Source organism: Oncorhynchus clarkii, chromosome 13 (assembly GCF_045791955.1).
Source record: "Oncorhynchus clarkii lewisi isolate Uvic-CL-2024 chromosome 13, UVic_Ocla_1.0, whole genome shotgun sequence".
Lineage (NCBI taxonomy): Eukaryota > Metazoa > Chordata > Actinopteri > Salmoniformes > Salmonidae > Oncorhynchus > Oncorhynchus clarkii.
The window spans coordinates 49,830,282-49,845,519 of NC_092159.1; the positions used below are offsets into that span (position 1 = coordinate 49,830,282).

Sequence of the window (15,238 nt, forward strand, 5' to 3'; positions counted from 1 at the left end):
TGTCACATTATTCATTTAAATGTATTTTAATTGTATTTAACCTTTATTTAACTAGGCAAGTCAGTTAAGAACAAATTCTTATTTACAATGACGGCCTACCCTGGGCCAATTGTCCGCCGCGCTATGGGACTTCCCAATCACGGCCGGATGTGATACAGCCTGGATTCGAACCAGGGACTGTATGGACGGTCTCTAACCAAGTGCATAAGCTTTTATTATTTATTGTCACATTATGAATATGATCAGTTTTATTCATCAGCATTTTTGAAGTAAAGTCCAAAAGTTCCTTTTGAAAAGGGGCGGTCTCTAACCAAGTGCAAGTAACTGGTTCATCTCCGCGTTGGGACATTCAGCTATTGTGCGTGTTGGGAAGGGAACTCGAAAGTCTCAGCGTTGTTATACTTCAATGAAAGGACGCGGAAGTAAACAGTCTTTAACGGATTTGTTTTTACGAATATGACGTTTTCCTTTTGATGCGAACTTGCGAAATGTTGACTGAAATTATGATCTAGTTGGCAAAGCCCTGGCTGGCTGCGTAAATTTCCCGACCTCTTGTGACTGTCAACGCGTGGCTCTTTACATGAGATAAAGGTAAATATCATATTGCAATATACAGTTGACCCATTTGAAGAATGCTTGATTATTCTTACATACGTGATGCAACCATCAATGTAAATGTAATATACCCACTGTTTTATGGCTAGCCAAATCATGTCACCACAATGACCAAACTTTTTATAGTGTCATGCTGGCTTGAAGACACTGCATGCAGAGCAATCCATTCAACTTCAGCGACTGGTTTATAGTCATCAAAGTCTCTCTCTCTAATCGTATGAACAGCTGTTACAGTCATACTCACTCCACTTTTTCTGTAATGTAATTAATTATAATAATTAGTCAGCTTCCTCTCATCTGAATTGTGAATCATTGCTCTTTAGTGGTTACAGAACTGTCTCTCTCTCAAGAGTGGTATCCCTATAATTTGTTGGAAATCTTTTAGATTCTGAATCTATGGCAACTAACCGGACAATTGAAAGAAGTGCCACATAGAGTACTTTAACTACCTGTTTGATACAAGCAATAACTGTCCCCAGTAACCAACAGTTGTCCACAGACATTGGTGAAAAGGATATGCAATATAGTTCTGGAGCACATACGTAGGCTATGAGACAACTTGTTACCATATTATGCAATGCTATTATAAATGTAGAACAACAAAGATATTATCTTTAACCTAACAGTTGAAACATTTTCCTTATTGCTAAATTATTTGAAAACGACCTTTACATATAGTCCCCCTGCCCATGCCATGGTGATGTGGAAGGTATTTTGAAATAGCTTTTTGCTTGAACGTTTTTTCCTCATTGGTTTGTGTGCTCAGTGCTCTACAAGGTCAAATAGCTTCTCCTCTGGGATGTGGTAATTTATGAGTAGTAGGAGATAAGTTCAACAATAGTTGTATTTATGTGATGAGGAAGTATGTTCATAATGTGTTTTCTTTTGATATGAAACTCAGTTAAAATAGAAAGCCACTGAAGAGGACAGGTGCACTATTGAGCAAGCTTTATAAGTACATTTTTTTTCGGGGTTGTTTTTTTGTTGCTAAAACAAGGTCCTCGGTTTAATCATAGTAGGCTAGCCATGTCAGTCTAATTGACATAGTGTGAGCTACTATGGTGTGTCAAATAGATTACAAACAGTACAGTATCACTGGATCTTTCCATGCTTTACATGGTGGTAAATTGTTGTTTACTAAAATATATAGAACTTGTTGAATTTGGATTTCCCATAATTGAGAATGGATGGATATTTATAAATGTGTATATACAGTATTGTCTAGTGCTGTTCTCCTCAGTGCTGGGTAGTTGGATGTCATAGTTACTCTCAAAAACACATTCTGCACATTCCTCACTAATCTCTGATTTGTGAAGTGTAGAGAAATGTTTTGTGCCTTCACATAGTTAGGCTTTGCATAATGTAAATCCTTAATTATAAAACTTACAGTTTCTAACATTTCCAACAAAGGAAATGATGCACGCTACTCCGTAATAGATCTTACCACTTCGACAATGTCCGATATTTAATAAAGATATCTGTTTAAGACATCATAATCCTATTTCTTTGACTAATGGTGGAATGTTTGGCCCTACAAGACTATATAACAACTGACTGGGCTGTTGAAGAGGCACAAAAGTGCTAAGAAAAAACAGTTGGGAGCTGAAAAAATCCAGCTAAAATGAATGTGGGCAGTGAGAGTTGAAACCACTGCAAATATCCCCTTCACCCAGGTCACCGTACCAGGGGAGCTCTAGGGACGTTGGCACATTGCCAATATGCCCCTGGCCCACCTCACTGGTGACATGTTACTAGAGTAGATCCCCTCTGCTCTGCACTGTCTCTTCCCAGGGGACTCGGCTACTGTTTTGTTACTGTTTTACATGTTTGAGACTTCCATCCTCTAGAGCAGTGGTTCCCAAACGTTTTATAGTCCCGTACCCCTTCAAACATTCAACCTCCAGCTGCGTACCCCTCTAGCACCAGGGTCAGTGCACTCTACAATGTTATTTTTTGCCATAATTGTAAGCCTGCCACACACACACTATACGATACATTTATTAAACATAAGAATGAGTGTGAGTTTTTGTCACAACCCGGCTTGTGGGAAGTGACAAAGAGCTCTTATAGGACCAGGGCACAAGTAATAATATAATAATAATCAATAATTTTGCTCTTTATTTAACCATCTTACATATAAAACCTTATTTGTTAATCGAAAATTGGGAATAACTCACCACAGGTTAATGAGAAGGGTGTGCTTGAAAAGATGCACATAACTGTAATTGTGGGTTGTATTGGAGAGAGTCTCAGTCTTAAATCATTTTCCACACACAGTCTGTGCCTGTTTTCATGCTATTGAGGGCTGAGAATCCACTCTCACATAGGTACATGGTTGCAAAAGGCATCAGTCTCTTAACAGTGTGATTTGCCAAGGCAGGATACTCTGAGTGCAGCCCAATCCATAAATCTGGCAGTGGCTTCTGATTAAATAACATTTTCACAGAATGATGAGGCTCTCTTGTTCAGAATCGGTAAGTGGACTGGAGGCAGGGCATAAAAGGGATAAAAAATCCAGTTGTTTGTGTCATCCAGTACATGCATAATTGCGCACCCAATTCACTCAGGTGCTTCGCTATATCACATTTGACATTGTCCGTAAACTTGAGTTCATTTGCACACAAAAAAATCATACAATGATGGAAAGACCTGTGTTGTCCTTGTTAATGCAGACAGAAGAGCTCCAACTTCTTAATCATAGCCTCAATTTTGTCCCACACATTGAATATAGTTGCAGAGTGTTCCTGTAATCCTAGATTCAGATCATTCAGGTGAGAAAAAACATCACCCAGATAGGCCGGTCGTGTGAGAAACTCGTCATCATGCAAGTCAGACAAGTGAAAACTTTAAGCTCGTCTCTCAATTTAAAAAACGTGTCAATACTTTGCCCCTTGATTACCAGCGCACTTCTGTATATTGTAAAAGCGCCCATATCATTGCATAGTGCAGAAAATACACGAGTTCAGGGGCCTTGCTTTAACAAAGTTAACCATTTTCACTGTAGTGTCCAAAATGTCTTTCAAGCTGTCAGGCATTCCCTTGGTAGCAAGAGCCTCTTCGGTGGATGCTGCAGTGTACCCAAGTGGCATCGGGAGCAACTGCTTGCATGCGCGTTACCACTCCTCTATGTCTCCCTGTCATGGCTTTTGAGCCATCAGTACAGATAGCAACATGAGCAGCAGCTACGTTTGGCTACATGTGGACCATTAGTGGAATTCCCGCGAGAGAGTAACAGTTAATGTGATTGGATGTTAATTATTTGACTAGGCTACCTGTATTTGACATTGTGTTGTTATTTCGCTGAACACTAGATGGTTTCATTTGATTTTTGGCAGTGAAATGAGGCTACTCAGGCGATTTAAAAAAAACTCACCCAAATGTATAGCCCCGTTGGAAAATATAAATGGACTGTTTGAAAATAAATATGATTATTATTTTTAAAAAAAATATGAATCACATTTTAATTTGGCGTACCCCCAACGGCATTGCGTGTACAAATACCTGCTCTAGAGCACTCAACTCTTACCCTGTAAGGTCCGTAGCCTGCTGGTTTTCTGTTCTACCTGATAATTAATTGCACAGACCTGGTGTTCCAGGTCTAAATCAGTCCATAATTAGAGGGGAACAATGAACAAATGCAGCGGAACTGGCTTTGAGGTCCAGAGTTGAGTTTGAGGGCTCTAGAGTGACAACAACGAGGTTCTGTCTGTCTGTCTCTGTGTGTGTGTGTGTTCACGGCTGTCTAATAGCAGAATTGTCCTGACAGCAGAATGATTAAGTGGTTTGTGGGTTGTATTTGACCAGTGTTTTTTACAAAGATTTTATCTGTGGTTTATGCTCTTTGGGGTAAGGGGTTGTGGTGGTCAGTGTAGTGTCTTGCCTTACTATATCTCTCTCATCAGCGTAGTGTCTTACCTTACTATATCTCTCTCGTCAGTGTCGTGTCTTATCTTACTATATCTCTCTTGTCAGTGTAGTGTCTTACCTTACTATATCTCTCTCGTCAGTGTCGTGTCTTACCTTACTATATCTCTCTCGTCAGTGTCGTGTCTTACCTTACTATATCTCTCTCGTCAGTGTAGTGTCTTACCTTACTATATCTCTCTCGTCAGTGTAGTGTCTTACCTTACTATATCTCTCTCGTCAGTGCAGTTGACAGTATTTTGAGATTTGTTGGATGTATGCAGTTTATGTACATGCTTTTTCAGCAAGCTGCTGGGATATGTTTTATCTAAAATCAAAAGTAAGAGTTATATTGATAATGTTTATGAGGGCTAATCTGCAATGGAATCAGGAGGTTCACTTCATTAGTTAAACATTAGAGCCATATTCGGTGAGGCAAGTGATTTAAAACTGAAGTGCCTGTTTGGCTGCATGCATGTTTTACTGTGTTTACGGTACATGGTTTTATGGAGCGAAGGAGTTAGATAACACAGATTGACTGCACTTCTGTGTACACACATGGTTCAACTGAAGTGGGAATCATTTAGATTAAACAATTTGTTGAATTTATGTCAATGGAATGTGTGGTGATATCCCTTGACCTTCTCCTTGCTCATCCACACCTCCAAGAAAAAAGACTATTGTTATCATATGTGGGCTACTGAGTGGTACAGCGGTCTGAAGCACTGCATCTCAGTGCAAGAGGTGTCACTATAGTACCTGGTTCGAATCCAGGCTGTTTCACAATTGGCCCAGCGTCGTCCGGATTTGGCCGGAGTAGGCCATCATTGTAAATAATAATTTGTTCTTAACTGACTTGCCTAGTTAAATAAAGGTTACATTTAAATAAAACAATTCTATCAAACTGATATGTGAGCTATTACTGTCAATAAGTGAATATGTTGTGTTGACTTTAGAGAGAGAGACAGAGGAGAGTTTCCTCCTCTGGTTTAATGAATAGTTCCTGTCTGGTAAAGAAAAAGGGAGAGAAAGAGATACATCTGGGTCTGACAAACACGCATAGTTTGAAACGATTTTCTTAATGTAATTGAATTTAATCTTCAGTTGTCCTCATGTTGTTTATGCGGCCTTCCATCCGGCTTAGTAGAGCTCTGTGAATGATTCTCATTATCATCTATCTACCCTCACTCATATCCGCTCTGAATATGACAGAGAGGGGGAACAGAAGGGGTCTTTTACTGCAGAGTAGTAGTTTTAATCAGGGTACAGGATTGGAGCCGTGGTGAGCAATAGAAGCTGATACTACAGCGCTGGTATTGGCTCCCTCCGGTGTCTGATGGCTGAATAGGTAGAGAGGTAGGGCTGGGATAGATTTATGAAATTGTATGTAATCATGTGTATCTATGGTTCTGGGGATGGATAATGTATGTTATTTTGGAGCATGCACTGCAGACCCCCCTTCAACCACACACACGTGGGAGAGCAGCAAATTGAACATCAAAGATAATTACCATCATGAGATTTCAATCTCTAAAAATTACGCCGTTTTTTTTTTTACTTAATTGAAAGGGGAAATGGACAGCTCCTGATGTTGTTTGTCCTCCTCTGACTCGCTCTTCTGCCTGTTCCTCCATGCTCATGTCTGTTTATGTATCCCGTAGGTAAACATTAACACATGGTGAATGCTACGAACTACTGAAACAAGAATTGTTCTCTCCTCAGCTTCGTGACAGAAGGTAAGGGGAAGTGTCTGGCTCAGACAACTTTTCTCTGTTTTGCTTCCATTTTAAAATTATTTTCCAGTTTCCCCATTTCTTTATTTCTCATTTTCCATATCTAAACTTCATAGCTAGGAATAGAAAAGTTATACTTAGCCTTGTGTTTAGAAGGATACAACCGAACCAAAGGGTTTTGAAACTAAATCTGTGTTCTTATTGCACAACTTCTCTTCTGTCATCTCCTCCATTACAATTTTTTTTTTTTTGCGTTTTATCCCACTGAATGTATTTCCCCCATGCAATGGCTGTTACAGCCTCAGGTGCAATATTCACAGATTACAGAATGTACAGCATAGTCTAGTCTAGGCTGGTAACAATTGTATTTTGCAAACCACCACTGCACCGCACCACCTCAGCAGAATTACCCCACCAGAGTTAAGTTACTGGCAATGTCGACCTAAAATACAAGTATACAGTAAGATGTTTAAACAGTGCAGTTATTTGTAGGTCTAATGCAGCCATTTTCATCTCAATATCAAATCATTTCTGATTATCAATGAAGTACCTTACTGGGATTTTTTTCAGTTAAAATGGTAAAAAAAAAAATAAGAAAAGCTTCTTAGCTAGAAGTAAGCTAGGACTCTCTGTGAGTCGACTGACTGAGGAGGAGAACTGAAAACTATAGCTGTTATTGGCAAAGAGGTAGAGGGATGCGGGTCTGACAGATCATTGAGGCGCGATTATAATTGTGCATTCTGCAGGTGGAAGCTGGCGATCAGACAGACAATTTTGGGGATGAGAATATTTCTTTGAAAATGCTACAGACAGCTAAATCGGTCTTTCATACAGGACTAGTAAAACATTGTTTTTTGCAATTTATTATTTTTAGGGGTGCTGCAGCACTCTCAGTACCCATACTTCCTGTGGCTATGATCAGGTGTGTGTGTAGTCTCAATTAAAATAGTAAGCTATAGACTATGCATGGGCGGAGAAGCAGGGGACAGTTATCTTTCCAATGAAATCAACTTCCTAAATATGATTAGGCTGTAGTTTACATTGCCTAGAAATACATATTGATCACCTTTTATTTTTATCTCTGTCTGAAAATGGTCCCACTCCTAAAAGGTACGCTATAAAACATTTCTCAAGAGAAAGTGAATGTGTCTGCTCTCTCTCCAGCTCTGCTCTCTTCAAACTATGTCTAGCCTATTGGCTGATATAGCCCAGTAACACTGATAGCCTAATATAATGGGCCACGTGAGAATCTCTGGTAATTTAACTTATTTCTTAGGTTATTTTTTGCTAATTTTGATATTGCCTATATAGGGCACACAATTGCTAGGACCATGGCTGGCAAGTGAGCTGCGTCACATACTCCTGAAGTAACATTGCGGAACTGCGGTTGGGTTCGGGACACGTTCTTGCAGTAGCGGGTGGGAGTCGGACAGAGAGCCAGGGGGAGGGGGCGGGTGCGGTATCAAAAGCTGCGGGTGCTGCCAGAATGAAGAAATCAGTCCCGCACAGAGTTTGGAACTCTCTTTCATATTGGTCTATTAACTCATTTACTGCCAAAACTCCATCCCAACAAAACAGGATGATATTTCAGGTGGTCTTTTTAAACAGCTCTTACACTAAAATGGTATTATCATAATTTTCACAATTTCACAGTATTATTACAACTTGAAATATATCTAAAACACAGGAAATAACATGTTTGACTGCACTGTATAGTTTGCTTACTTTGAAACTACCAACCCACAACTCTCCCTGACTCATCTCATTCCATAGACCGACTGCAGTCCTTCTGCATCCCTATTCCAACTCTTTGACCCTTCCACCGCTCGCCATGGAAGCCAGAGGAAAGTACGAGTTTAATGCTACGGCTGAGGATGAGCTGAGCTTCCGAAAGGGAGACATCCTGAAAGTGAGTATGACCTGAGAGAGAATGGGAGGAGACACATTAAAATTCAGAATAGCGTGCCATAGTAAGACTAAAGAATGACAGCAGTACAACGGAGTGTGGGACTTGGCTTTAAAGACACATTCCACTAATCTAAATTCTACACACAAAGTTCTACTGTTGTATTCTGCTGTAATATTAAACCTAAACAGTGAGCTCTGTTGTTTTTGTATATCTCTGTTCCCTAATCAGATTCTAGGTAGTCAAGATGAGTGGTTTAAGGCAGAGGTGCATGGACAGGAAGGCTTTGTGCCCCAAAACTACATTGAGAGACAAACCCCAAGGTGAAATAAAGTTAAGGTTTAGTCATTCTCATCCATAAAATGTATTTGAACACACACATACAACATGAGTTTTTATGCTTACAGTAAGAAAAGTTTAGTCACATCTGTATACCGTATCTCTCTCTGTCCAGCTGGTTCAAGGAGACGGCAAGCCGCAGCTCTGCTGAGGAGCTCCTGATGTCTAGGGAGGTGGGGGGATTCCTCATCCGTGGCAGTCAGAGCTCCCCTGGAGAATTCTCCATCTCTGTCAGGTGGGTGGGTGTAGGCTCAGGCCAGGATATTACAGCTAGCTCACTGATTACAAAACAGTACCTAGGGGGGGTTAGAGTTTGCACCGCATGAACTCTGTAAAATGTGGTAACATGTTAACCTGCAAAACTCATCTGTGAACATTTTGAAAATCTCCCTCCATTTCTCATGAAATGTCTATGAGCCAGGGGAAGAGTTCAGTTTCTGTAGGCTATACTTGATATTACTGGTACAGCTTTTCCTTGCAATATCTAACATAAGCCAGCAGGGGACAATGAAAGTACTGCACCAGAGAAACAGTTGACTTTGGATTTATGGAATAGGACAGGACACAACTAAATTGTTTGAATCATAACTCATCACATCCTATCATTGTTTATTTATTTTTATTTAACCTTTATTTAACCAGGATAAGCCCATTGAGACACAGAGTCTCTTTTTCAAGGGAGACCTGGCCAAGAAGGCAGCAACATTCAATACATTACAGAATTAAAACAACATGATCCAGCCTAAAAAAGTCTCCCATCAATATTTTAAATTCATTCAGTGGCACTAACATATCTAGATGAAGCATGGATTGTAGATTATTCCATGCGTCTGGTGCACAAGAAGAGAAGGCAGTCTTGCCTAATACTGTGAATGTCCTGGGGACTTTAAGTAGCAACCACCTAGCAGACCGGGTATGGTAACTGCTGCTGGTGAAGGAGACCAGACTACAGAGGTAAAGAAGGAGTTTACCCAAAAGGGCTTTGTAGATGAACACATACAAATGTATCTTTCTGCGCATATAAAGTGAGGTCCAACCTACCAATGGTGGATGAGTGACTTGGTGTTTGTAATAAAGTGCAAGGATGAATGATAAACAGAGTCCAGTCTCTGTAAGATGGAGGAGGTTACATGCATATACAACAAGTCACCATAATCAATGACAGAGAGAAAAGTGGCCTGAACAAGCTTCTTTCTAGCCATAAGCGGGAAGCAAGCCTTATTATGAAAATAAAAACCCAATTTCAATTTAAGCTCACAAGATTATCCACATGAACTTTAAAGGATAACTTGTCATCCAACCAAATACCTAGGTGTTTGTAGGATGACACTTTTTCAATGGATAAGACACCAGATGTGACAATGCTAACGTTCTCTGGCAGAGTTTTAGCTCTGGTAAAGGTGATGAATTTAGTTTTTTGTACATTCAAGACCAGTTTGAGACCATAACGGGAGGCCTGCAGTGACTGAAAAGCAGTCTGGAGCTCTTCAACAGCCTGAACCAGAGAAGGAGCACATGAATATATGACTGTATTACCTGCATATAGATGTAACTTTGCTGGTTGCATGCCATTTCCAAAATCATTAATACAAATTGAGAACAGCACAGGAGCTAAAATGGAACCCTGGGGCACACCTCTATTTATCTCAAGAAAACTAGATTTGTGATTGTCAGTATATACACATTGTGTTCTGTTAGAAAGATAGTTCCTAAACCAATTTACTGCCCATTCACTAAGACCAATGTTTCTGAGTCTAGCTAGCAACAATTCATGGTCAACTGAATCAAAGGCCTTTGCTAAATCCACAAACAGAGCAGCACAATGCTGCTTTTTATCAAGTGCATTAATGATGTCATTTGCCACTGCCATAGCTGCAGTTGTGTTGCTGTACCCCGATCTAAAGCCAGACTGAACCCCGCTCAGTATGTTTTTTTCAATTAAGAAGTTTTTTAATTGTGAGTTCACTAGGGATTCATAGACTTTGGCCAGGATAGTGAGTTTAGAGATAGGACCATAGTTTTTAGCATCTGAGGGATCTCCACCCTTTAGCAGCGGGAGGACATAAGCTGATTTCCAAATGCCAGGTATGGAATTGGTCAAGAGACTCAAGTTGAAAATGTGATCCACAGGTTCAGTAATAATACCAGCTGCTATCTTTAAGAGGTAGGGGTCCAAGTTGTCTGGACCTGCATACTTTTTAGTGTCTATAGCCTTTAGTGCTTTATAGACCTCAGTATAAGAAACAGGCTCAAAGATCAAATGGTTCACATCAAATCAAATTTATTTATATAGCCCTTCTTACATCAGCTGATATCTCAAAGTGCTGTACAGAAACCCAGCCTAAAACCCCAAAGAGCAAGCAATGCAGGTGTAGAAGCACGGTGGCTAGGAAAAACTCCTTAGAGGCCTAGGCCAAAACCTAGGAAGAAACCTAGAGAGGAACCAGGCTATGAGGGGTGGCCAGTCCTCTTCTGGCTGTGCCGTGTGGAGATTATAACAGAACATGGCCAAGATGTTCAAATGTTCATAAATGACCAGCATGGTCAAATAATAATAATCACAGGCAGAACAGCTGAAACTGGAGCTGCAGCACGGCCAGGTGGACTGGGGACAGCAAGGAGTCATCATGCCAGGTAGTCCTGAGGCATGGTCCTAGGGCTCAGGTCCTCCGAGAGAGAGAAAGAAAGAGAGAATTAGAGAGAGCATACTTAAATTCAAACAGGACACCGGATAAGACAGGAGAAGTACTCCAGATATAACAGACTGACCCTAGCCCCCCAACACATAAACTACTGCAGCATAAATACTGGAGGCTGAGACAGGAGGGGTCAGGAGACACTGTGGCCCCATCCAATGATACCCCAAACAGGCAGGATATAACCCCACCCACTTTGCGAAAGCACAGCCCCCACACCACTAGAGGGATATCTTCATCCACCAACTTACCATCCTCAGACAAGGCCGAGTATAGCCCACAAAGATCTCTGCCACGGCACAACCCAAGGGGGGGCGCCAACCCAGACAGGAAGATCACGTCATGAGGGCCTATATCCCTATATCATAGTTGACTGTAACAGAGCTTACATTAGAGACCTGGGGCCCACCATTATCAAAAACTGAACCAGCAGATATGAAGTGCTTGTTAAAATCCCCTACAATATGGGCTTTATCCTTCACTTCATTAGAATCCATCATTAAATGGTCAGGAAGGCCAGAGGATACATTAGAACCTGACACTGATTTGATTAGCTTCCAGAACTTGGTAGGGTTGTTTAGGTTCTCTGTGACTGCATTTAAATAGTAATCTGATTTGGACTTCCTGATCAACCCTGTGTATTTGTTTCTTAGCACTCTGAAGGAGGCCCAGTCAACAGGAGCATTTGTATGTCTAGCTTGAGCCCAAGAGCTATTTCTCTTTCTAATTAATTCTGCCAGGTTATCTGAAAACCAAGGATTGTCCCTTCCGCTTATTCTGAATGTCTTCACAGCGGCATGCTTATCACAAATCAACACAAATGCCATATACAAATAGTCCCAGGCAGTGTCAACCAGGGTTGGGGTCAATACCATTTCAATTCCAATGAATTCAGACACTAAACCAAATTCAAATTCCAAATCTTCCTCATTGAAAAGCATTGAAAATAATTGGCATTGGAATGTCAGTGTACCTCCTGAATTGAATTGGAATTGACCCTAAACCTGCATTGTACTGTATGTGACTAAGAGGCCAGATGTTGTGTTGTGACATGCCTCACTGATATATAAAACCTTTCCCCTCAGACATGAGTTTGACGTGCAGCATTTCAAAGTGATGAAGGACAGCAAAGGCCACTACTTCCTGTGGTCAGAGAAATTCACTTCCCTCAACAAGCTGGTGGACTTCTACAAGAACACCTCCATCTCCAAGCAACGGGACATCTACCTTAGAGACGGTAGCCGGGATGACCAGAGCCCATCCGCACCCCAACCGGTATTTCAGCCGTATATTATCTCAGTTCAATCAACTCTTTAGTGAAGCCTTCCTTCCCTTTCTTGACTTCCCACTCTTCTGTATCTTCTGTACTCTCAAGCACACATACAGGAACTGAAATCAGTGAGCTATTGCACCAGAATTGTCAATTAACCAATGGTATTGGTCTATTAACCAATGTACTGCATGGTGATGTCACCATGGAAAACCAAACCTCTACACAGAAGGTCCTGTGTAGATTGTACTTTCAACCAGCAACTATCAGGAAATAGCACTGATCAAATGTTTTTGTTAGTTTCATCAGCTGTTGTACAATAGGATATAAAAACTACATTTTGACTGCACTGGGCCTTTATGAACCCTTTCCTGTCCACATCCTTCTGTTGTCAGTTGAAGAGGGGGAGTCTACCTGAGGAGAGGAGCTATGGGGCCCCTACTCCAGCCACGTCACACCGCAGGGCCTCAGACCTTCCTCACGGTCAGCAGGTAAACACCACTCACCCCAAAGTACAAACCTACACTACCTACAATGCAGTCTTTTGAATCATGTCGGTTGTTCAGAAGCTGCTATGTACCATGGTCATGTAAAACCATGTCATTGCTTTTATTTGATTTCATTGGGTTTGTAATGTTTTACTGTGATTCTGAGACATACTGTAGGTTGGTTTAAAGGTTAGAGTCTGACTTGAGTTCAACCTCTCTCCTCTCTTCCCCCAGAGTAAGAGACCTGGGATGGAGGAGAGGGCTCACACCATAGGCACCCCTGGTAGAAACACCCCCCTAACCTCTCTCCCAGCCCCCCAAAGGACATCTGAAACCATACCTCATTCACAGGTACAGTAAGCCTACTGTAGTCAGTAAATGGGGGCTCATCCTTGATGTCCTCTGAAATTACTGGTTCTTATGGCCAGCTATTACCTAACACAGGTGTGTGTGTGTGTGTGTGTGTGTGTGTGTGTGTGTGTGTGTGTGTGTGTGTGTGTGTGTGTGTGTGTGTGTGTGTGTGTGTGTGTGTGTGTGTGTGTGTGTGTGTGTGTGTGTGTGTGTGTGTGTGTGTGTGTGTGTGTGTACCAGAGGGCAGTCATACAGGTGAAAGCAGTGTACGACTTCACAGCGGAGGAAGGGGACGAGCTTGGCTTCCGTGCAGGTGATGTCATTGACATTTTGGATCACTCTGACCCATCGTGGTGGAAAGGAAGATTGCGGGGTAAAAGTGGTCTGTTCCCTGCCAACTATACCACGCCATTATGAGGAAAGCTTAGAGAGAGAAAAGTCGCTCTTTGGGCTCCAATCATATGGACTGTGATGATAAGAGTCAGGCAACACACAGAAACTTCAGCAGCCCAAACTGTAGGACTAATAACATATGCTCACACATTTATTTTGATTTTAAAGCTGGTGCTCAGCATGATACAATTGACATACCTAAATTACATTGATTTATACGCAGAGGCGGACTTACCATTAGGCAGAAGAGGCAATTGCCTCAGGCCTCACATCATCTCTGAGCTGGGAATAATAATAAAATACTAGCAATCTTCTTTTTTTCCCCAATAATGTCTCTGCATGAGACCTCACAACTGGTTTATAATAATGGACTATTCCACCTTGACAGAGTTCCTGTGCATTGTTTCACGCGATATGATTGCAAATTTGACTTTCATTGTAAATAAGCTGTATCAATGAGGTGCTTTCACAGCGGGATAGAGAAATGTGCAATTAACGCAACCAGTGAAAATAAAAAGAAAGAAAGAAGATTTAACGGAAAAATGTTGTAAGTTAATGCATTTCTTTAGTCAAAAGACAAGTGCTGCTTGTAATACTGACATTGTCATCGAGGCAGAAGACAATGTGTAGACAATGTATCTGATGTAATCTGGCCAAACAGAGTTTGGCATGTCATACGCTTTTTGGCCAGACAGAATCAGATCCATTGGAACCATATAGAAAGACAGGGGCGTTGTTTGGCTCACTATAATCGGATCATCTCCAATGAGATCTCCAATGAGATAGTTTGTCACTTGCAACTTGCTACTTTAAGAAGTGATTGTTTAACAATCAAATGAAAACATCATGGCCTGTTGTGTTAATTTTAATCACACCCCCGCCCCCACAGGAGGCCTTTTGCCTTTTGGTAGGCCTTCATTGTAAATAAGAATGTGTTCTTAACTGACTTGCCTAGTTTAAATAAAGGTTACAGGTTAAACAAAAATGGCACATTAAAAGGTCATTTCTTTTGACAGTTAAATGATGTCTTTACTATAAAACCCATAACAAAATGTTGTGCACCCAAATCACTAAGTCCGCCCCTGTTTGTAAGGGAACTTCCACAACCCAACTACAGTGTCATATCCATTGGAGGTTGAAAACTGGGAGCTATGCTGCCACACATTTACTGTATGGTACTACACTTTTTGTACTGCTACCTTTTTGTATTGTTTGTAGTGCTTGCTTTTAATTGTAAGGTCGCCATAGCAAATGATGTCTTGTTAGTGAACTACCAAATTTACAATGTCAGTTTGGGTATGCTTGTCATCTGTCTAAATTAAAACAATGATGTATATAAACCCTGGCTTGCTGATGCTATGTATTGGCCAATGAGATGCTTTGAAGCCACCGGTCGGCCATATTGTCACTCCTCAAAAGCAGTCTTCCATAGGAATTCATGGAATACTTTTAGTATTTAATTTAAATGACATGTATTTAAGTATTTTTTGTTGTAGTTGAGAAAGTATTTTCAAAAAATTACTCTAATGATCTGACACTGAGAA

At 41.0% G+C, this 15,238-nt stretch overlaps 1 protein-coding gene across 1 annotated transcript; it reads left to right on the top strand.

The window, feature by feature from the left end:
- Positions 1-331: 331 nt before the first annotated feature.
- LOC139364974 (GRB2-related adaptor protein 2-like) lies at positions 332-15,034 on the top strand. Its single transcript, XM_071102254.1, has 9 exons — positions 332-591; positions 6,180-6,254; positions 8,025-8,160; positions 8,389-8,480; positions 8,612-8,731; positions 12,278-12,467; positions 12,858-12,953; positions 13,185-13,301; positions 13,542-15,034. The coding sequence occupies exons 3-9, from the start codon at positions 8,083-8,085 to the stop codon at positions 13,716-13,718; spliced, it is 870 nt and encodes a 289-aa protein (XP_070958355.1). The 5' UTR covers positions 332-591; positions 6,180-6,254; positions 8,025-8,082; the 3' UTR covers positions 13,719-15,034.
- Positions 15,035-15,238: the final 204 nt, after the last annotated feature.

Excerpts from the sequence above, each read along its gene's own strand:
- LOC139364974 (XM_071102254.1), top strand. The coding sequence starts at position 8,083 with ATGGAAGCCAGAGGAAAGTACGAGTTTAATGCTACGGCTGAGGATGAG. Across the intron at positions 12,468-12,857 it reads GCCCATCCGCACCCCAACCG|TTGAAGAGGGGGAGTCTACC; the intron begins GTATTTCAGCCG and ends TTCTGTTGTCAG. Across the intron at positions 13,302-13,541 it reads AAACCATACCTCATTCACAG|AGGGCAGTCATACAGGTGAA; the intron begins GTACAGTAAGCC and ends TGTGTGTACCAG.